General features: G+C 49.0%; 1 protein-coding gene across 1 annotated transcript in view; it reads right to left on the minus strand.

Moving 5' to 3' along the window:
- The window catches only part of MAP2K5 (mitogen-activated protein kinase kinase 5), a 1,242,853-nt gene that overhangs the window by 600,754 nt on the left and 618,714 nt on the right, over positions 1-23,385 (minus strand). The window contains exons 15-16 of the mRNA XM_069222863.1: positions 13,303-13,353; positions 8,445-8,516 (exon numbers count right to left, since the gene is read on the minus strand). Of these exons, the coding sequence (XP_069078964.1) occupies positions 8,445-8,516; positions 13,303-13,353 (123 nt within the window). The remainder of the gene's footprint in view (positions 1-8,444; positions 8,517-13,302; positions 13,354-23,385) is intronic.

The raw sequence follows: 23,385 nt of genomic DNA on the forward strand, positions 1-23,385 counted from the left end.
CTTTCAATGCTAGCCTGATCGTCCGACGCTCCAAGAGGCTGATGTGGAGTCCGGACTCCGCCGGAGACCAGAGGCCTCTGATTTCCACATCTCTCAGATGGCCACCACGGCCCAAGAGTGACACGTCTGTCAATACTGTCAGCTCTGGTTGGGGAAGGGACAGGGATCTGCTTCTGACCCAGTTGTGGTACGATAGCCACCACTGCAGACCTTGCGCAGTTCCCTCCAAGATTTGGAATATGTCGAAGAGATTCCACTGATGATGCAGCCACTGAAACTTCAGGTCCCCACTGATTCACCAGCAGGATGCAGGAGGCCAGGAGGCCCAGCAGCCTCAGAGCCATTTTCACCAAAATCCAGATAGAGGCTGAAACATCACTATCATAGCCTGAATATCACCCTCTCAATAACAATTTAGCAAATTATCACACAATTACCATTTGGGCCTCCTCCAGAGCACCCTAATGTGAGAGTTGTGATCTCACCCCTACACAGCAAGACCCAAAGGTAGTACTTTCACATACTATCCACCCCTGAAACTGTAATCTGTGCACTACTACCATACATATGTTCTGCCTATTGCAATCTGATATTATTATAGTAGACCGATCTTGTATACCTATGTATGAAAACTAATAAAAATTGATTTAAAAAAAAATCATAGCCTGAATATCCTGGACTCACCGCTCGGGAGGATAAACCCAAAACTACACTGTGTCCACAACAGCTCAAACAAAAGGGAGCATCTGAGAGAGTCAGGTGTGACTTTGGCACGTTTATAGTAAACCCTTGCAAATGCAGGAGGTCCGCCATAGTCTGAAGGTGGGAGTCAACAGCCTGGGGCGAGCCAGTTTTCAACAGCCAGTCGTCGATGTGGTGGAGAACTGAAACCCCTGGCCTGCGCAGATGAGCCGCTACCACCGCCATCACCTTGGAGAGGTGCTGTTAAGGCCAAAGGGGAGCACAGTGAATTGAAAGTGCTTGTGGCCTACTGTGAACCACAACTAACATCTGTGGGCAGGCAGGACGGGAATATGGAAACAAGTGTCCTGTAAGTCCAACGCTACCATCCAGTCTCCTGTGTCCAGGGCAGATACAACCTGAGCTAGAGTGAGCATTTTGAACTTCTCCTTCCTGTGGAAGACATTGAGGGACTGAACGTCTAGGATACGGCAGAGGTCCCAGTAAGTAACGGGAATACCAACCACAAGCTATTCTGGCATGAAAACCCTCTCTGGCATGGGAACCCTCTCTATGGCTCCCTTGGCCAAAAAAGCTGTAACTTTCTCCCGGAGAAGTGTCTAGTGATCCTCCATAATCCAAATGTAGGATGGTGGTATGGATGGAGGGGTAGTCTTGAGGTGGAGGGAGTAGCCCCTTCAGACTATTTGCAAAACCCACCTGTCTGACAGGTGATGGCGGATCCTGCTTCCAACTGGTCCCTTGTGGGGAAGAGTCCGACTAGGAAGGTTTGGAGATGACTGCAGTGGAGGGGTTGGGGTTTTGGCCAGACCCCTGGATCCCTGATTCAAGAGGGCGGTAGATTCTACATCCTCGGCCACGCAGAGATGGGCAACATGCGCAGCAGGATGGCTGGATGGGAATGGACATGGTAGGGCGCTCCTTCTGTAGATGTAAAAGGGGCAAAAAGCAAACTGAGGGAGACGAGGGGCCATCGCGTGGCCCAAGGACCTGGCGGTAGCACAAGAATCCTTGAACGCTCAAGCGCAGAGTCTGCTTTCTCTCCAAAGAGACAGGTGCCATCAAAGGGCATGTCCACAAGATTGGCTTGTACATCCCCCAAAATGACAGACATCCTCAACAAGGTGTGGCGACGAAGGGCAACTGTTGATGCAACCACTCTGTCTAGTGAATCGGTCGTGTCCAGTTCACATCAGATTGTGAACTTTGCTGCGTCCCTCCCATCACCAACTTGGGAGATGTAGGAAGCTGGCTCTTTATATACTATAATAAGAAAATGAGATATGGTGTGCACAGAGTCCAGGAGTTCTGCAGACGGTTGACACAGGTTAAAGTAGATAATACTAAACCTCTCTCTTGTGGTAGTGTGGTCGAGCAGTTAGGCTTATCAGAGGGTAGTGCAATGCATTTGTTGTATACATACAAAGACAGTAAAGGAAGCACACACTCAATGACTAACTCCAGGTCAATCATTTTTATATAGCAAAAATATATTTTGTTACTTTATTTCTAGAATCAGAAGATTCAAGTTCTAGGTAAGTACATGTGCAAGTAACTATCCAACATATGTATCACTACCACTTTGCTTTACTTTGGCAAGATATATGGTTTTCGAACAAATAGCAATAATCTATTTCACAGTGCAATTTTCAGAAATGATTCTAGGGGGGAATAAAAGTTAGTACAGTTTTGAGGTAAGTACAAGACTTACAGTTCCAGTCTCCTGGGGTTAGGTGGTCCACTGGTCGGGGTTCAAGTTAACCCCAAACACTCACCACCAGCAACACGGGGTCAGCCGGGTGCAGAGGTCAAAGCTGAGACAAATTTAAAGTGGGCTACTACGGAGACTAGGGGCACTCGGATTCAGGCCTGCTTGCGGGTAAGTACCTGCATCTTCGGAGGGCAGACCTGGGGTGTTTAGGAGAGCACCGGGGGCCACAGGTCAGCACCAAACACACACCCTCAGAGGCGCAGGGGCGGCCGGGTGAAAACACAGCGTCGGGCTCCCAATGCTTTCCTATAGGGGAGCCCCGGGGGTCACTTAGATGCTGCAGGCTGAATCCAGAGGATGGCTACACCCTTCCTGTGTCCTCTTCCTTTGGGGCGAGGGACAAAGACCTATCCCTATTGGTCCCTGCCCTCCAAACTAAGATGGAGGATTTTGCAAGGAGGGGTCACCTCAGCTCTGGACACCTTAGGGGTGGTCCCAGTGAGGTGGTCACTCCTCCTGGCTTTCCCTAATTTTCCCGCCGGACTTGCCACCACAGTGGGGCTTAGTACGGGGTGAGCAACTCCACTAGTTGGAGTGCCCTGGGGCACTGTAACAGGAGGCCTGAGCCTTTGAGGCTCACCGCCAGGTGTTAAAGTTCCTGCGGGGGGTGTGAAGCACTTCCACCCAGGACAGGCTTTGTTTCAGGCCACAGAAAGCACACAGGCTCTCACCCCATGTGGCCAGAAACTCGTCTGGAAGTGGCAGGCTGACACAGACAGGTCAGTCCACCACTACCAGGTTGGCTAACATACAGGGGGCATCTCATCGATTCCCTCTGGGTGCATTTTTCAATAAATCCAACACTGGCATCAGTGAGGGTTTATTGTGCAGAGAGGTTTGATACCAAACTTATCAGTATTGAGTGAAGCCATCATGGAGCTGTAGAGTTCGTAATGACAAACTCCCAGCCCATATACTCAATATGGCCAGACTGCACTTACGATGTCTAAGAATGGACTTAGACACTGTAAGGGGCTACTGCTCATGCAGCTATGCCCTCACCTGGGGTATAGTGCACTCTGCCTTAGGGCTGCAACGCCTGCGAGAGGGGTGACTTACCACAGGTAGTGGTTGGTGGGCATGGTACCCTGAGAGGGGTGCCATCTCGACATTGTCTTTTTCTACCCACCAGCACACACAGGTTGCAGTGGTAGTGTGCATGTGCTTCGTGAGGGGTCCCCCAGCGTGGCATAATACATGCTGTAGCCCTTGGGGACCTACCCTGGCCACAGGGCCCTTGGTACCATGTTTACCTTTTACAAGGGACTTAACTGTGTGCCAGGAGTGTGCCAATTGTGGGAACAACGGTACAGTTTTAGGGAAAGAACACTGGGGCTGGGGCCTGGTTAGCAGGATCCCAGCACACCGTCAGTCAAGTTGGCATCAATATCAGGTAAAAAGTGTGGGGGGAAGGAGGGGAGGGAACCATGCCAACAGGGGCACTTTCCTACAGAAAAGTAAAGCCCGGGCCTCCTCCGGGACTTGTGGCAGCACTTGCTCAACTGTATCCCACAAGTCATGCCCAAAAGGCGGTGTTCATGGACTGCAATGCCAGGCTGGAGGAATAAAACATTTTCTTCCCAACAGTTTCCAGCCTCTTGGGGTCCCTATCCAGTGGTGTGGAAGGGAACGAGCCCTGGGAAATGGAGGTTTGGATAACCAAGCTCTAAGGGGTGAGGTGTCGCTTGAGGAAACCTGGGTTGCCCAGAGCAGGGCGATGGCGGCAGGCAATTGTCCTGTTCATAGGAGCACTTGTGTTGGGTTTGGACCAGGTACCCAGTAGGACATCTGTAATGGCTTCATTGAAAGGGAGAAGAGGTTCGGAGGATGAAGCTTCAGGTTGAAGCACCTCTATCAGGAGGTAAGTCCTGACTGCCACCGAAGGCAGCTCAAATGTGCAGGACCTCAGCTGCTCTTCGCACCAACATTGAATATGAACCCCCCTCCTCCGTAGCCACTGTAGGAGAAGAAAGCATGCCAGTCTCTAAGGAGGTGTTCAGTCCACTGGCTTCACCCAAGTTTGCACGCCAATGCAAAGGATTTTGGAGTTGGTATTCTAAATGGTCCAGCGACCCCTCCCATTCCTCACCATTCCCTAGTCCATAAGGAACAGTCTCAGGATCCGACATAGGAGGCATGGCTCTTGTCAGTGCACAAATCGGCGTCATATGATGGCCATCCAGCTTCCTGTCACTGAGGATGGGGACGGTGCCGCCCGGGGGCACGGGCGGCACCATGAGCATTGGGAACAGAGGCGGGGAAGGTAGAGATGGTATGACTGATGCTGTTCTGGAACCAAGCATGGATCCATGAGTGCACGTCGAAGCCGAGGCCGCTGGTGTGGAACGCGAAGGAGCCTCTCCCGACTCTGTGGGACCCAAAGGCACTCCAGCATTGTTGGACTGCCCAAAAATGAGGCACATGGCCTAATAAAACTTTTAGCTGGGCAGGGGTCGCTTCGGCTCCCAGAAACTTGGGGATGCGCAGTCAGGCTCCGCAGATGGAGGCCTATATGCCTGGGTCTCAGTGATGCTGTGGGATCAGTCATGAAGTGATGCTGTGTGGTGGGCCTCAGTGATGCTGTGTACTGGGTCTCAGAAATGCTGTGTGATGGGCGTCAGTGATGCTCTCTGTTGGGCCTCAGTTATGCTGAGTGCCAGGTCTCAGAGATACTTTGTGTTGGGCCTCAGTGGTGCTGTGCGCTGGGCTTCAGTGATGCTGTGTGCCGGGTCTCGGGGATTTTGTGTGTTGGGCCTCAGTGATGGTCTTTGTGCCGCCCTAACGTGATGTCTAGCCGCTATAATGTGTGATGAGCCATTTAGTGATGTTGTGTTCTGAGCCTTACAGTGACAGTAAGGCACGAACCTCAGTGATGCTGTGTGATAATTCATGAAGTGATGCTGGGTGATGGGCCTCTGTGATGCTGGGTGCTGGGCCTCTGTGATGTTATCTGGGCTTCAGTGGAGCTCTTTGCGCAGCCCAAACAATAAGATATATGCTGACGCTCTGTTTAGTCTTGTGCATAGTTTTAAAATCATGCTCTGGGATCCCCCTAAATGTCTGCATCCAGAAAAATGTTGCTTTAAGCACAGGCCTACATTAATTGAGCTGTGCTTAGCACTATAGTAAAGATGTCTGCCGAGCACTAAAGCAATGCCGGGTGTTTCAGCCACGATCTTATGGATGGTTTTCAATTACAGCTTCCAAAAACACTGTCTTTACTAATTTTGAGAAAGTTGATGCCCGACACATATACAATGTGGAGTGTGCGCAATCGGTTTGCTGGCATTGGCAAAGCAGCAGGTATTCCACACGGTGTAGACAGATCAAAATTGAGGTCACTACGAAGTGACAATCCTCAGGGCACACTGGAGGGGAGAGGCACATCTCAGGGGCTCTTGCGCCCAAACACTACAGAGGAATCTTCTAATACACTACTGTGTCAAAAACTACAGCGCAACATGAAGCGTTGTGAGACACACCAGAAACAACTGCTTTTACAATATTAACCTGGCTTCAGGACTGGCATGAGGAATTCTCACAAGCTTGAGAACCCATGCCTCAAACCGTCCTTGGAGTTAATCCATATCTCAGTGTCTGTGGTATTCCAGGAATAGTGCTTTCGTTGGTGGTAGGCGAATTGCTTGCATTAAGGTTGAAACTAGCAACTTGATGGGGTCGCCCACCTAGGCTAAAGTCACTATCAATTTGAAATTCCCAAAGCTTCAACATCTGGCTCTTTTCTAGTTCCAACCTGTGCAGAACATTGCGGCCTAGAAGTGAGACTGCAAAGTGTCAACTAAAGTGCCACAGGCCTGCAAGTGCATCACACAGTCCCACCGCAAAACCACCTTCCACTGCATGGCTTTGCACCCACATCAGCTCCTGTTCTTAGAGCCAATCAATGTAAACTAGATCCTGGTTATTGCATTTCTAGGGATTCCATATCTGGGAAATAGGAGCCAGACTGGATATTGGTAGTATGAAGAAAACACAATTGATTCATTTGCACTTAGCAAATAGGCTCTCTTCTTTTCCCAATACCCCCACTCCACCCATACTCTACTGTCAACAATTATAACCAGCACTCCAACAGACTCCTTACTGCAGATACAACTAATGAGTATGCATGCCATGTGGTCGAAGAAAGTGAGTGAAGGCTCCAAGACACGGAGTACTTTTACCATCTTTTCCAAGTCTTTATCTCTATTTTGCTTAATTTTTCATATCTCTTCCGATCTCTATCCACACCCAATTGCTTGTCACTTTCACATCTCTCTTTCTTTATTAGTCATCCACCCATAAACGTAGGTTACTTAACACTGAGGTGGGTCAGTTGGTGATGAGTACAGAGACAGTGCATCATCAAGCTTCGATTGTGTAAACGCAAACCAGGTTTGAATTCTGCAAAGGTTGGCTGGTCTTTCCTCTCACCCATCAACTTCCATTAAACAAGAGCCACATTTTTTTATGACAGTAATTGTACATGCCACCTATGACAGAAAGTGACTTCAGAGCTGATGTTCAAACCCTCAAATGGCTGGGGCGCTTGAAGTCATCTGAATGGTGGTAGCACCCATCTCCCAGAACTCAATCCACATTTAAGGCACACGTTAAACAGCAAAATAAATCATATCTTTAGGGAAAAAAAATCCAAATCAACATATCCTAATTAAATCCAATATTATTGAATATTGAAGTACAACAATTCAGTACTTTTATGTGGTTCAGACAGTATTCCAATTTAATCAAGTCAAACAAATTTCCAGTCCTTCTGTATGTGCCAGATGATAATTTCAATTTTGACTCAGCCAACATATGTTTCGTCTTGGGAAGTAACCCATTGACTTCATCAGGGCTGGTAAATGCCAATAGTTTACAACAAAATATTGGGTCCGATCATCTCCATATTATAAGTTCCGTCATGCATCCGCATGTCACATTAACTGAAGAATATTGACAGGAAATAACATGAAAAGTTGTGTAGAAGGACGTCCCGCGAGTACGCTGACTTGGATTTTGGGTTTTGTTTCTAAACAATACACATATACATATTGAAAACTTGAAATGAAAGAGAAAGATATGATTTATTATGCTCTTTAACGTGTGCCTTAAATGTGGATTGTCTGTCAGTCATAGACTGTTCAGGTTTTGGGGAGGAGGGTGTTTTCCCTTACAAGAGCACCGCTTATCTGTTACGATTGTTGTTAATACGTTGTCAACTGGCTCTTTGAGCACCAGGTTTTCCTATATAACATCCCTCATACGTATTCCTCCCAGAGCTCACACTGGTACCCCTTAAGGTATCCTACATGTTGCAGCATCTACCATCCAGGGCTGGAAGAAGTAAGATCATATTGTCCTCATCCTGATGGAACTCCACTGTCGTCCCTTTTCAGCTGCACCATCATCAAAACCAGCTGCATCATTTACAAACCAATCATGACCAGCACCCCCACTTTTTTTTTTAAGACAAGCTCACCATCTCTGGATGCTCTCAGCATACCTGCAGCCAGATCACCATAAGAGTGGAGACTGAGAAGTGCAAAAAACAAAAAAAAGAAAAGCAAGGCAGCAGGCTTATGCCATTTATGCACCCAGCATCTGGAACAACATCTGCATATCCATAAGGACCACTTTAATGCTACTCCATTTTAGGAAAGAGTTGAAGTCACACCTATTTGAAGAGCACTACGTAACAATGCAGATTCATATCCAAAATCCAGCAACCTAACCCATCCATCACTTGTTGACTGTATGCTTGCCCTTGACCCTGTTCAGCACTCCACTGCCTTTATGGCTAGATTTGGGCTATTCAAATATCACATAAATACATATTAAAATAGAATGTTTCGCCTAGAGTACCCCATAAATGAAGATGTATATACATTCTGGACAACTCCTCTTTAGCTAGACTATGACAATGTTAAATTTTGAGTGTAGACACCTTTCTAATGCATGCTACACCTACCTCCATAAAGGAAATCCCCAAGCTCCAGACGTCAGAGTGGATGCCATACTGCTCACCAGAAATCCTCTCTGGCTGTAAGACAGAAAATGAAGTTAGACTCACAGGACTGGGCACCCCAAGAACTAACAGGTAGTTCGGTAACTTCTTTCACTATGGTCAAACGCTTGCCACAGAAAGTGAATTTATAGCGAATAGAAGCCTATGTTTTTCTGCTTTGGACCACTATCATATTAATGGTCAGACCACCTAAAAGTTCAAATGACTCTCCTGAGAAAAAGTGGAAAAAGTAGTTCCAGTTAAATGCACAAGTTGTGCTGAAATTTGTACTGGACAGATGCTGCATTTATAGACAAGAAGAGGACACATTTAGGGACAGGCATTTTTGCACTCGTACTGCAAAGATTTCCCCAACGCTTTCTTATATGGACTCTACTACTTCTCTGCAATCAGACTTACTTCATAATTGTCAAATCGTACTAGTACCTCTCTCCTCCATGTCATGGCAGTCATCTACTGTAGATGGATCCAAAAGACAATGCCATAATTGCCTCTTCATACCAAGTAGACTACTTTTGCTCACTCAGTCCACACTGCTGATTAAGTCTGGTGTTGCCAGACTCCTTTTGAACAAATCACTTATGACCATGTCAGCCAAATATATGTATTCCTTCCACTTCTCTCTAGAACATATAATAAGTATTAGTTCCTTTCAACGCTCACGCTACAGTAACATACCCTCGCTGCAAGTAATGGAAATTGCACTTGTGCTCTTGATGGCATTCGGTGCCCTCTACTATTCCTTGCCCCCCTCCCTCTAATAATTCTCAGCAACGTAACTTTCAATCTGAACAATAATCAACAACAAACTTCATTAGGTTAATTCACGCCAGACCCCTCTGCCCAACACCTACGAAGTAGCACAGAATACAAAATGGTTGGTGAGGTCTTCTAAGAACTTCCTAAGAGCACCTAGACGGCGACATTTCACAAACACATGGGTGCTAGGGGACCTTCAACTGTGGCTTAGTTGCTTAAGGGATGTGGAGACGATGCATAGATTTAACTGGCACTGTCAAAGAAGAGGCTCACACTGCTGCGTTTAAAGGCAGAATAGTGTTGACCCTTTGGATCCATTAATATTTCAGTGACAGCTGTCAAACAGGAGGAGGTGTGTGTGAAACACAGCTGTCATTCTAATCTGGGAGTCTTATTGCAGCTGCATCTGGTGATCCATAGGCGTAAGGAGATGTGAAATGTGCTCAATTTGATATCACACATTGAGATAAATTGGACCAGAGCTAACTAACAGGCCAACAATGGTGATAAATGTTCATATAATCTGCAATGTAAATTGTTATCATATGGTCAGTATTCATGATCTATTCAGAATGGGGTGTAGATAAGAAGGAATTATTTACTTTTTTGCAATAGACCAATGCTATCCTATAGATTTTCAGCATTGTGAATCCCTCAGGAGCTGTCTTTGCAGTCCTGCCTGGTTTTTCAGGTCCATCAGTAATGTGCTCCCCAGCCAGGTTTTTCCTTTGAATTCTGGGATTGTAGTCTTGGTCATTCAATTATAAAACAAGACGTCAAGTCCCAGAATTCAAAGGAAAAAACCTCAACTGGAGTAGCATATCACGCATGGACCAGAGAAACCTGGTAACCATGTCGTTGGTTCATAAATGTTAATACTACGAGACTATGTAGAGGAAATAGGGTGGTAAAAATATTGTTCAGTGCTGTTAAAAAGTATCTTTTGCTTTTGGTCCAGCTTACCTGCCCTCTTTCCCCCCATACTTACTGGCTACTGACAAAACACAACACTTCAATAAATGAGCACATAGCGTTGTGTAAGTTATTTCTTGATAAATAAGTTAGATCCTGATGTTTCTTTGATTCATCTTATTCAAGGTTTTCTGATGCCTGCAGAATACTTGAATGCTCTCCAGTTTACCGCAAAGGTTAGGAGTCAAGGGGTATTTAAATTACAACAAATCAAAATCTCTAGTTGTCTTGTCTGAAAGAACATTGTTCAGTAACATGGATTAACACATCTAAGACCTCTGTTGAAGTACAATCATTCTTAAGTAAATCTTAGGAGATTTCTAGTACCAGTAAAAAGACTATGGCCCTCATTACGACCCTGGCGGATGGGGGAGAAGTGGCGGTAAAACCGCCAACAGACCGGCGGATTTTTTTTTAAATTATGACCATGACGGTTACCACCATGGTCATCCGCCACTTCTCCACTCCGACCGCCAGGGCGGTTACGACCGCTGGGCTGGAGACTTCGGTCTCCAGCCCGCCGGCCGTCACCAGTCCGTCGGCGGTATCAGGACCCTGCATACCGCCATGGATTTCGGGTGGTTTGGAACTGCCATGAAATCCATGGCGGTACGCACTATCAGTGCCAGGGAATTCCTTCCCTGGCACTGATAGGGGTCTACACCACCACCCTCCCCCACCCCGAGTCCTTCCCCCACACCCCCCACCCCCCGGCCACCCCCAAAGGTGGCTGGACCGCCCTCCACACCCCCACCCCCAACATGCACATACACACACCCCCTACCCACACCCAGCATGCACACACCCCCTCCGCACCCCCAACATACATAGACACACCCCCTCCCTACACCCAACATGCACATACACACACACCCTCCCCACCCCCAGCCCCAACATGCACATACACACACCCCTACACGCACACATACACTACAACACATACCCACGCACTTACAGACATGCACACAGACCGACCAGCACACATTTCCCATACACACAACACACCCCCGCATGCATACACGCACTCACACACCTCCTCTACATACTCACACGCACACCCCCATGCACGCACACAACACACAGCACCCCCCCCACCACGCTCCCCATACGGGCGATCAACTTACCTTGTCCGTTGATCCTCCGGGAGGGGATGGGATCCATGGGGGCTGCTATGCCGCCAACTCCCCATCACCAGAACACCACCATACCGAATCATGGGACGTGATTCGGTGGGCGGTGGTTCTGATGACGGGGCAGTGGAGCAGCCTCCACTTCCCCGCTGACCGCCAGTATTGCTGCTGGCGGCTCTCCGTCCGAAAAAGGACGGAGGGCTGCCAGCAGTCATAATACGCTGCGTGGAAAACCGCCTGCACTTGTGGTCTTCAGAACGGCGGTACCTCGGGGGTCTTTAAAAAAGACCACCGAGGTCGAAATGAGGGCCTATACATATATATATGCAAGAATCATTGGAGTGTCTGGCAAAAAAAGTTCAACAGGACACACAAGAATACACAAGTGATTACATTCTAATATAAAAATGTGATCTACACATAGCCAATGATACAGTAGTCCTGTAGGCATATTAAGCAATCAAACAAAGGCGATGACTATTCGCTAATCAAGCAAAATATCAATCATAACTGGTGCACAGATAAGGAGGCAGTTTATATCACCATGGCAAAAGCACACCTTCCCAAATGTGGACATCAATTCGTACCTGATGGACACATCTTTAGGTTCCAGTAAGACCTCGTAACCTCATTGCTCTAGGTCATGCACTGGATTGTTGAAAAGGCTTTCCAGTTAAATCACAAGCCTAACTTCTTCCCTAATTTCAGAAGCCCCTTGTCATGACACTAACCTCAGCTCCTACACAGTCTTTTCTCCAGTGCTTAATTTTCAAATAAAAGCGTGCCGGTGCCCAGCGCTCTCCTATGAAGCACGCGGCTGCTGTAATTAAATGTTTGAGCACAGAATACTGAGACAGTGTAATCCTAAAGCCGTCTCAGGCCTCTTCAACTCACTCCTGCAGCTTTCAAGTTTACCACTTTGTGACGCTTTTTTTCATTTTTCTTTTGCCCGCAGTAAACGCCTGATGCAGAAAAATAAGTGCAGGCCCTCAAAAATAAGTGCAGTTGCTCCCTGCAGGCTCAAATTAAGCACTGCTTTCCTCATGCCATCCTAAAGCATGCACAGCTCCGCTGCCATGCGTTTCACCTAAGCTTCATCCTTCACCTTTGAGCATTCCACTGCTCTTTATTGTTCTCTGCATAAACTGGCAATGTAACTACTGTATCAAAAACACCCTTTCTTTCAACTCTCCTCATCAAAGTACTGAACTGTTAATTCTTGCACTATGCATTACTATAATTTGCTCCTCAACACCTCCAAATAATTCCTGTATTTGTCCCGGTTAAGACCACCGCCCCGAACTACCAGTAGCTGGGATACCATTACATAGGGGCGGTGGTGGAGTTAATTAAAGAGTTACAAGTTCTGACGAAATCTGTATGCACAGTTATTCTTGCTGCCAGATTTAAGAACCCAGAGCTTTCAGAAAGCGAGGCTCGCTTTCAGTAAAGGAGTGTAACAGCATGGCGGTGCTGCTACGTCTGGACCGAGACCCAGCGCATGGAGACCTGCTGGTCACCGCGCAGCAGTGAGCATAAAGCAGTGAGCTAACGCAACACGAGGCGAGCCGCACAATCAAAATGGCAGAGTTGGGAGTGAAAATAGCTTCTGAGGGCCCACATGGGCCCCAAGAGGAACATAGCTGGAATGAAGTGCTTAGACACAGGGGCTGCGCTTATACTGCTTTGGGCACTAAACCAGTTTTACTGTACCAAAAGAACTAGTTTTCCAGGTCCCATTGAAAAGCAAATACTCACTTTGGTTAAGCGTTATTTGTTATGATCAGTTTTAACTGAAAGCCATAACACCTATCTACTGAGCTACTAAAGTAGCTCTTCTAAAGCCCCAGTTACCCTTCCCCTAGTTTCTTGTGCAGCATGGAAAGCTCCGTCACATATGTGTGTCACAGACAAGTCAGATCTGTCATTCAGTTACTCACCGCCATGTAAGCATTTGTTCCCACGTAGGTTTTGGCAATGGAATTCACCAGCTAGAAGAAAAAAAAGAACGATTATATTACTATTCAATGCAGTATCATTAGCTAGTTCACTTGTCAACATTCCCAAAGCTAAATTAAGCTGCGAGCCTCCAGACCTAGACAGTCGGAGGGTCGATGCCTATTTAAGGCACTATTATCATGCTGGAAATAAATATGGACTCAGGTGTGAAAGAGAAAAACAAATCAGTATGTTTTTTCACACAGTCTGTGAAGGAGTAGCACTGATTCCCTCCGAAAGACCACAGAGGACTTATACTCAATCTACTGTTTTATGGAAACAACCATGAATTTACAATTTTGCTTTGATAAGGTGGCTTTCAAAATTATGGACTGGGGTTGTGGGGGGCCTTATCTACACAAGTGATGATTGGGGAAGATTTGTAATCTGGTCAAACTAGATTGCCAGGTCACCAGCGACAGTACTGACCATAGGAATATTGCTGCAGAGCCTGCTATCCTTGGTAGTTTGTGATTATAATTGCACAGTTAACTTCCAACATCCCTGTATTTCCAAACTCAGCAGTTGATCTTGGGTTTATATTCATCAACTGAGGTTTCATGTTTGATTTATGCCACTAGCCCACGTTCTCTCCCCTGTTGTTCAACATGCATGTAATAGTACTTGGGGATAAGACACAGATGAATGTTTGCAGTGCTGCTGATATGTTGATAACAAGGGCTTCCAATTATTATTCCAGACCAGGGCCACAGATGCTTAACCTATTTGAGTCTGTCCATTTAAGGTAGTACAAATGGCAAACAATTAGCACTGACCACAATAGTGATCAGAGGATCGGTGTACTGTTTAAAAAAGAGGTACTGTGAGATCCAGCATGGTCTGGGAAGCATGGTTTATTCTATTTCTATCAAAAGATTTGCAACAGATTTGCAATATCATTTGATTGGTATCTTACTGCCGAGCTCCAGCATATTTCTGTAGTTAAGATACATTATTAACCCTTTATAATAACTGAATGGCAACCTCTCTTGTCAACTTCTGACCGTAACCAGACTATGCACTCGCTGTTGTAGTTATCTACATATTATCTTCCCTTGGATTAGACAGGTTGCTCAAAAATGTAGGACTCATTGGTACTTATGATGGCGAAACATGCTTCCTGCACTGAGAACATATATCTTTCCATTCACTTCTCCTCATCTATCTGTACATAACTGGCAGTGAGAGTCTAAATCCAATGCATAGTCACGAGATTGGTCTAAAAATCTATTCTCAAATATTTTCAAGTCCAACTAGCTCCTTTTATTACCAGCATATACTACCAGAATAATGAGATTTGAGTATTCTCATACAAAAATATTGAGGCAAAAATATTAACTTCTATAAATCTGTGGGGGCGTGGCCGCAAGATCCAACATGGCAGGTGTAATCTCACTGCTCCGCACCGGCCCACTATATTCATCCTAAATTCGGCGGCAGCGGGCGAAGTTCGGAGTCCAGAATTCAAGCGCTTGTTGTAGCGCATCTCCGATGCCCATATACCATTGTCACCTGCGGGCGAGGGAGGCGCAGTGCTGCAGGAGGAGTGGCTGGAGGCCAGAGGTCGGGCCCGAGGGGCCACAAGCGCCTGTAGTTGCTGGTCAGTGACGCAACCGGCCACCCGACACCTTCATTCGGAAGGGGGGTGAGTCCAAGCGCATTCGTCTTGGACATCCCCAGATGTAAGAGGTAGAGCCTACCTCTGATTGTGAGTATTGTGGTCTGCCCCGAGGTCACCGGCCCGGAGGTATAAATAAAGGAGGCGTGGTCAGGGCCGGCAGAGGGAGCGACGCAGAGAGTGGAGATTAGCCGTAAAGCCGCGCTCGGACCTGCCTGGGCCGCACCTGACCACACGGCATTTAAGCAACGATCATTGTGTGTGCATTATTTGTACCGCGCCATTCCGCCGCTCTGTCAGAGTCCGTCACGGATTCCCGACATTACATTGGCGACGACGGAAGGCGGCCCCACAACGTGCTCTTTGCCCCGCAGCAGCTGCAAACCACGCGGTGCTCATGCGGCGGGTGCATAATCTCGGCTGCACAAGTCCAAGATCAAGCGGCGGCCGCTGATTACACGGTGCTCGTGCCGCGTAGGTGCACGCTTAGCAACGACGCTACCAAGCCCCACCACCAACACCCCAAAGCATAGGAGTGCTGTTACAGGAGAGCTTCATGGATCCTGGGCACACGTGACCACAGGATCCCAACAATACAGCTGGCCCTCATGAAGCCAACGCCCACATCTCCCAGACTGGAGCCATTTAAGCCACAGTGAGTACCAGACACCCTCTACACTCCCCATGTCAATATTGTTGTGCCTATCAGCACCACCTTATGGCATTTCTAGTACCTGCAGGAAGAATGCTAGTCTGACACCTCTGTCTCGCCTCCAGCCCAACTGGCCACATGTCTGCCATACCTCCAGTAGAGCCATTCATCGTCGAAGGAGCCCCTTCCGCACAGGCCCCAAAATGGAAGGAATGGGTGGACAGAGTCCTTCTCTTCTTCGAGGCCACCAAGGTTGAGAACTACCAGAAGGGTGCCATGCTCCTCCATTTAGGGGGGAAAGACATATATAAGATATCCAAAAACCTTGCTGAAGACACCCCTAAAACACACACAACGCTCATAGCTGCGTTAAACAGGCACTTCGAACCAATGGCTAACACCGATTATGAGAGGTTCATATTCAGGCAAGCCAGACAACAAGCAGAGGAGTCGCTAGACGCCTTCCACACGAGGCTGAGAGAGTTAGCCAGCACCTGCCGGTTCAATGACGACACAGAGGAAGTAAGAGGGCAAATCATCCAGGGATGTGCCTCCTTGAAGCTCAGAGAGCGCATCTTAGGTCTCTACCGGACATCCTGAAAATAGGGCGCACGAAAGAACTGTCAAGCGCCCGCGCATCTCACATGGAGGCAGCCCTGCAACGGCCCATAAAGGAAGAAACGGCCAATGCGATCACGGTACCCATGAACAGACCCAAACAACGGCCAAACAAATTTCAAGCAAGGCAATGTGGATACTGCGGTGGGGTCCCACACAAACCATCTGAGTGCCCGGCGAAAGGCAGAACATGCTTGAGCTGCGGGAAGATAAACCATTTCGCAAAAGTCTGCAGATCTAAAAGAACCAGAACAGGAAATGCATCAGTTAATACTGCATCAAACAAGTCAGAGCATGGGAGTGACATGGACGATGACGAAGCCATGGTACACGTTGTTCACTTCCTCTTCACTGTAAAGGCACACCAACCATCGACAAGCAAAGCTGCCAAAGTGCCAGATCCACATAGGCACCCACGAGACAGTTGCAGTGGTGGACACAGGAGCATCCATCAACCTCCTAGCAGCAGAAGAACACCGACAGATGGTACCAATCCCAACACTAACAAAAGCAAATGTGAAGGTCTACGCATATGGGCAGAACACACCACTAGCCCTGAAAGGTGTGTTTCGAACCGATCTCACCCATGGATCGCAATCCGTCCCAGCGAAGGTCCACGTGACCGAGGAAGGACAAGGAATGCTACTGGGCTGTAAATCCGCAGAAGAACTAGGAATAGTTAGGTTTGCATTCAGCATTCACCAAGAGTCCATAACAGACCTGTTAGCCAGGTATGAAGGGGTGTTTGAAGGGATCGGATGCCTCCGAGACCGCAAGATCAAACTTCACATTGATGAAACGGTAAAGCCAGTAGCCCTCCGCCACCGGCAAGTCGCGCTCCACCTCCGGCCCCAAGTGGAAAGAGAACTTGACCACCTCGAGAAGGCAGGCATTATCGAAAAGCTATCCGGATCCACACCGCGGTTTCACCCATTGTGGTAGCGCGCAAACCCAAACAACCAGGGGAAGTTCGCATATACGTGGACATGCTCCTCCCCAATGCCGCCATCAAACGGGAGAGGCATCTGACCCCCACAATTGATGACATCCTGGGTGAACTCAGCGAACCCCGCTGGTTTTCAAAACAAGACCTCCGGTCCGGATACCACCAGCTGGTGCTAGCAAAAGATTCACGCTACATCACGGCATTCTCCACACATGTCAGGCTAAGAAGGTACAAGCAACTAAATTTCGGAATATCCAGCGCCGCAGAAGTGTTCCAAAATGTCATACAGGAACTGCTGGCTGACCTGCCCGGAACAATCAATGTCAGCGATGATATCCTTGTCCACGCACCCACCATCGCGGAGCACCACACTCGCCTTCAGAGTGTCCTACAACGTATCCAGGATTCTGGACTCACGCTACACCGCAGAAAATGCGAGTTCCTAAACGACAGGATACAATTCTTCGGCTACACCTTCTCAGCAAGTGGTGTTGTCCCAGATCTGGCCAAAGTGAGAGACATCAAGAATGCCCTAGGGAGCATCCTCCACCCCAGCACAGCATGGTCTCCCCAGTCGGGATACCGTTGTACAGCGCAAGACCTGCAGTGAAGGAGGACGGGCCCGGGGTAGAGAGACGCGCACTGGCATTGATGCGGAGAGGCCTGGAGGAGTGAGGTGGGGCCACCGGTATGAGGCCATCGGAAGGCCATAGGACCTGCGGGCGCTCCCGCGGGAGAGATGGAGTTGGGCTCGCTGGCCTAAATGGGCAGCATGGCTGCAAGAGGCAGTGGCACTGAGGGGAGACCGGCATGTTGGAGGGCCCAGGAGGCCCCACAACGAAGAGGACTGCTACGGGGCTAAGCAGCTGGGCAGCGTGATTTACCAGGGTAAGGACAGTGACAGCCCTGTGCCAGCTGGGGTGATGGAGGAGCGCAGAGTACCACGATGGACTAGACCAGCTCACTTTGTCCTAATACGAAAGAGTGAACTTGGCGGGGACCAGCCGGGCCCAAGACCAGAGTTGGAATCTGCTTGTTTCTGTGAGACAGTGTTGGAGCGGTAGCGCTGAGACGCCCTGGATGGGGTGGCAACTGGAAGTGACCTGGGAGACTCGCATGTGGTCCCTATGGTGGCTCCTGAAGTAGAGGCACGACAAACGTATCAGGTGAATCCCGCTGGTGTTTGCCACGGGAAGATCAAAGCCCAGGGTACAGGCCATATGGGACAAGCCTCTCTGGACTCGCACGATGACCAGGCAACGGGGGGCGGCTACCCCTATTGTGCCAGAAGGGATGAGCAACACCTTAAACAAAATACTGGGGGCTATTGAAGACTCTAAACTCACCCTGCAACAAGACATTAGCAAGGTCGCTGATGAATTAGGTTTGCTGCATCAGAAACTGTCAGATAAAGTGCGTGATGTGGAATCTACAATCATGAGCCTCCAACCATCCCATCAGGCATTGAAACGTCAAGTATCTCACTTAGTGGACAGAGTGGACCTCCTGGAACGAAGGGCGAAGATGCGTGGGGCGCAGTTGCTGCAACAACATCCGCATTGTCGGATTGCCGGAAAGAGTGGAGGGGAGAATCATGGTGGAATTCCTGGAGCCTTGACTGCGTGCTCTTATAGATGAGAATAGCCTCATGCCCTTTTTTGCCCTAGAGAGGGCACACCGCGTTCCGACGCCAAGACCACCGCCCTGGTGGGCCGTCTAGGCCAGTTGTGGCCAAACTTCTTCATTACCGGGATCTCGATCTGCTGCTGCAGAGGGCCCGCACGGTTGGACCCTTCAAAGTGGAAGGGGGCCAGGCAAGTCTGTTCCCAGACTTTACGGAGGCCAGGAAGGCCACCTTTTCGGCAGTAAAGAGGGATATCCTATGCACTCCTCTTTCTGTCCTGGCTGAAACGCATGGTGGACCGGACTGCACATTTCTGCCAAGATCCTGAGGATGCATGGACATGGCTAGAACACTACAGATCGGGCACAGCTGGATCCCAAAAAGAGGTGGCTACAACAGCCCAGCGCCATAAGAAAAGGAGATGATCCCGGAGCCAGGCCCGCAAACCCCGGCTCACAAAGCCTTCGCCAATCCAGTCTGAGGAGAGGAAGAAGCTAGCGCTTTGTGCTGCTGCCTCAATAACAGAGACTGAACTTTCGGATGGGATAAGGGCCAGAAAAGGTCAGGATCATGATTCAGACCCCCTCCTGTCAGACTATGACTCTCGGACAAGCACGCCAGAAGATTTCCCACATGTGATGCCACAATCGTCTGAAGACATCATTTAAATGGACTTCACTGAATTGTTTGAAGCTGCTGCCGACTCCACATGCTGTTCTTATTTCTGGAAGGTTGGGCCGGACTAAGAGATGATGTCTCAACTGTTGCCTCATACTCCCACCTATTCCTGCATCTTCGTCTCCGTAGAGTAGGTATCGTATGTCACTTATTATGGCTATTCTGTACTGTCCGGGTGGCCAGCCATTGCTGGACTGTCCTTGGGAGAGAAGTTGAGGTTTTGTTTATTTGTTTTGTCCTCAGTGACCTCTGGTGAGAAAGTGCCTATTGATTTGCAGAGCGTGGCAGAGGGTGGTGGGACTGGTGGGAGTTCTGGCTACCAGCGAAAAACGAGTAATGTTCCATAATGCCTGTACAGTTGTCTGCACGTACTGTGATCACCTGGAATGTCCGGGGGCTAGGATCTATTGCTAAACAGCATAAAATTCTGTCATATTTAAAACTCTGCGGGGTACACATTGCAATGCTGCAAGAGACGCACCTCACACAGACAGAAGCCGAGCGTCTCTGCCGGCGTTGGAGAGGGCAATTGTTTGGGACTACATACTCTGCGTATGCCCGGCGTACATTGATATGGGTTAGGGCAGGGGTGCCACTGGAAGCAACAATGGTGGTGGTGGACGATGTGGGGCGGTTTGCCTTCGTGGAAGGGTGCCTACAAAGTAAACCCATCATGTTGGGGTCGGTGTACGCCCCTAATCAAGACCAGGTGGCTTATCTTCATACCCTGTCCTCACACATGGCTGACTTTCCAGGGGGGTCATACCTCATTGGGGGTGACTTTAATGGGGTCCTAGATACAGACCTTGGCTGTTCTTCCCCACTGGTGCAAGGAGCTCTCTCAATTAGAAAAGCTGCGGGGTTGGCCGCCTGGCTGACTAGCTGGGCCTTGGAGGATGTGTGGCTTGCGCATCACCCACTACATTGGGACTACTCTTATTATTCCCATATCCACCATGTTCACACTAAAATAGATAGGTTTGTATGCAATGGGTCGATCTGTGGGTAGATAAGGCACTCAGAATACCTAAGCCGTACATTTCTTGGACCACAGCCCGCTTCTGATACATCTGCACATGGCAGAGCCCGGACCCCCTATCCCAACATGGCGCCTCCAACCGGCGGCGCTGGAAGATGCCAGTTTTAGAGACACATTATCCGTGACAGTGGCGCAGTACTGTTCCTGTAATGAGAGATCTGCATCACAGCAGGGGTGGAATGGGGGGGCCCCAAAGTGGTGGTACGAAGCCACTATATGGGCCAGACGACAGGCATTAAGCGAGCACTGGAGGGAGACCTACTACGTCTCAAAGATGGACTGCATGCTTTGGACAACAAGCAGGGCTGTGACCCTAATGCCATATGCCGTTTATCAGATGTTCGTGAGGAATAGGCTGTAGTCCTTGAGAAACTTAGATGTCATGACCACACAGGATACATGCGCAGGGTACACGAGGAGTAAGGTTGGGCTGGACGGTTACTGGCCTGGTTTGTTTGCCCTCACACAGCAGGGACCCTGATTACTGCCTGACTGTTCCTTGGTACATGCACCCCTAAGTATAAATGCAGCGTTTCATGACTATTACCAGGCACTGTATCCCGCCCCCCCCAACTCCACTGGCGGATGCGCTGGGTGACCTGTTGGCCGGGATGCAACGGAGGGTCCTCACTGAAGTGGCCAGCACCCTGCTGGGTGCAGAGGTGACGGAGGGAGAAGTGAAACTGGCAATTAAAGACTTGGTGACTGGTAAGACTTGCGGGTCAGATGGCCTTCCCCCAGAATATTATAAACTGACGGTAGATATTTTGGCCCCACGGTTAGTAGCAATGTATGCAGAAGCGTATAAGCGGGGTCTTCTCCCTAGGACGCTGAGGGAGGCTCTGGTGGTCCCCCACCCTAAGACTGTTGATCGGTATGTGGGGGTGAAAGACTTTCGGCCCCTCTCCATGCTTATTACTGATTTTAAAATTCTAATTAAGGTCCTGCCTAACAGGCTCTTGCCATATATGCAGAACTTGATCCATGATGGCCAATGCGGGTTCATACCTTCCAAAAACACCTCACAAAATCTCCGCAGACTATACACAGTGTTATACGGCTCTCCCCACCCGACGAATTCAAACGCCATAGTAGCGTCGGTAGACCTCGAGAAGGCTTTTGACATGGTGAGATGAGACTACTTAGAAGTTACGATGAGGCGGTTGGGACTAGGAGAAAACATGGCTTAAATGGTTCCGGCTGCTTTACGCTTCCCCAACCGCAAGAGTCAAAACTGGGCAGCAGCTCTCCGACGTATATGACATACACAAGGGTATCAGAAAGGGGTGGCCGCTCTCCCCATTACTCTTTGCCATGGCCATGGAGCCATTGGCGGAGGGGTTCAGGTAGGAAGGACATAGTAGAGAGCTATTTAGTGGAGGAGCGGGAACATATCATATTGCTGTACGTTGACGACCTGTTGATCTATTTCAGAGATGGGGAGAAGGACTTGCCCTGGGTGCTTGAGGCACTGGAAGATTTTGGGAAATACTCAGGGTTACACCTTAACAGGGGGAAGACGTGCGTGTTCCCGGTGGCTGCGGGTGGTATTTCACCCCCCACCTGCCCGGCAGATGTTAAATGGACTCCTAGTACATTCTGATATATTGAGATTCAAATTTACCACGACGTAGTCGACCTTTGGGAGGGCAACCTGGGCAAAACTTTCCGATCCCTTCAGACTGGTGTAGGTTTTTGCTGCTCCCTTAACTTGCCCTGTATGGCACTAATCTCACTGTCCAAGATGATTATGCTCCTGCGACTTCTATATTTCTTCGATAACCTGCTGGTAACTGTTCAGGTACACTGGTTCAGATCCTTGAATACCCTTCTCAGAGACTTAATATGGAACGGTGGGCGCCACAGGGTTGCACTGGCCACTCTCCACCAATGTCTGGAGGCGGGAGGGGTAGGGGTTCCAGACTTCAAGCTCTATTATATAGCGGCACAGCTGCAATGGCTGGCGTGGTGGCTGAGTAATCATGGGTTGATAGAACTGCACTGGGATGGTGCCGGACAGCACACAGACAAGTTGGTGGCTGGTTTGTTTCGGCAGACTCTTGTCCCCGCAAGATGGGGTTCTCATGGGCGCGGCCTACAAGGCCTGGTGTAGAGCGCTTAGGCGCACTAGGACCCTGACTCCCCTATGCCGCTGAGATTCCATTGGAGGGACTCCCACTTAGTGAACCCCCTCACTGCTTTACACAGAGACAAATGCTTCCTTGGATGGAGGCAGGTTGATTTCCGTAGGCGACTTATGCCCAGGGTGAGTGGTCCTCTTCTGCAGAGCTCTCGGACCGGACGGGCCTCCCATGGGGTCAATTTTTGAGGGACGAAGCAGTGGCCCGAGCTGTACGAGACATATGGGGGGAGGGGACGGAGGAACCTCCCACCCATGCTGTACTCCAGACAATGCTCTGGATAGCTGGAGGATCCCACTTAGTGACAAGGCATTGAATGGAACGACGGGTAGGCCACTACATTCCCTGAAGGCTCGACTGGGGGCAAATATGGGCAGGGAGCTGACGGACATTGAGTGGGAACGGATAGTTGCATATGTGCCCAGTGTTTCTCGGAACGCATGGCTTAAACTGTCTCACACCCAGGACGTATCTTACCCCTCATAGACGTCAGTCCATATACGGAGGGGAGTCCCAGGCCTGCCCTAGATGCCAAGCCCAGGATGCAGATTTTGGACACATGGTTTGGGGATGCCCTACCCTAGGATTTTACTGGGCTGAAGTAATTGCGCACCATAACCTCATAGGCCCTTGGCTGTGACCCTAGAGGTCTGCTTATTGGGCCTGTTGGTCAGGACACCCCCTAAAAAGGTAGGGAACAGATTAATAG

Source organism: Pleurodeles waltl, chromosome 3_1, assembly GCF_031143425.1.
Source record: "Pleurodeles waltl isolate 20211129_DDA chromosome 3_1, aPleWal1.hap1.20221129, whole genome shotgun sequence".
Classification (NCBI taxonomy): domain Eukaryota; kingdom Metazoa; phylum Chordata; class Amphibia; order Caudata; family Salamandridae; genus Pleurodeles; species Pleurodeles waltl.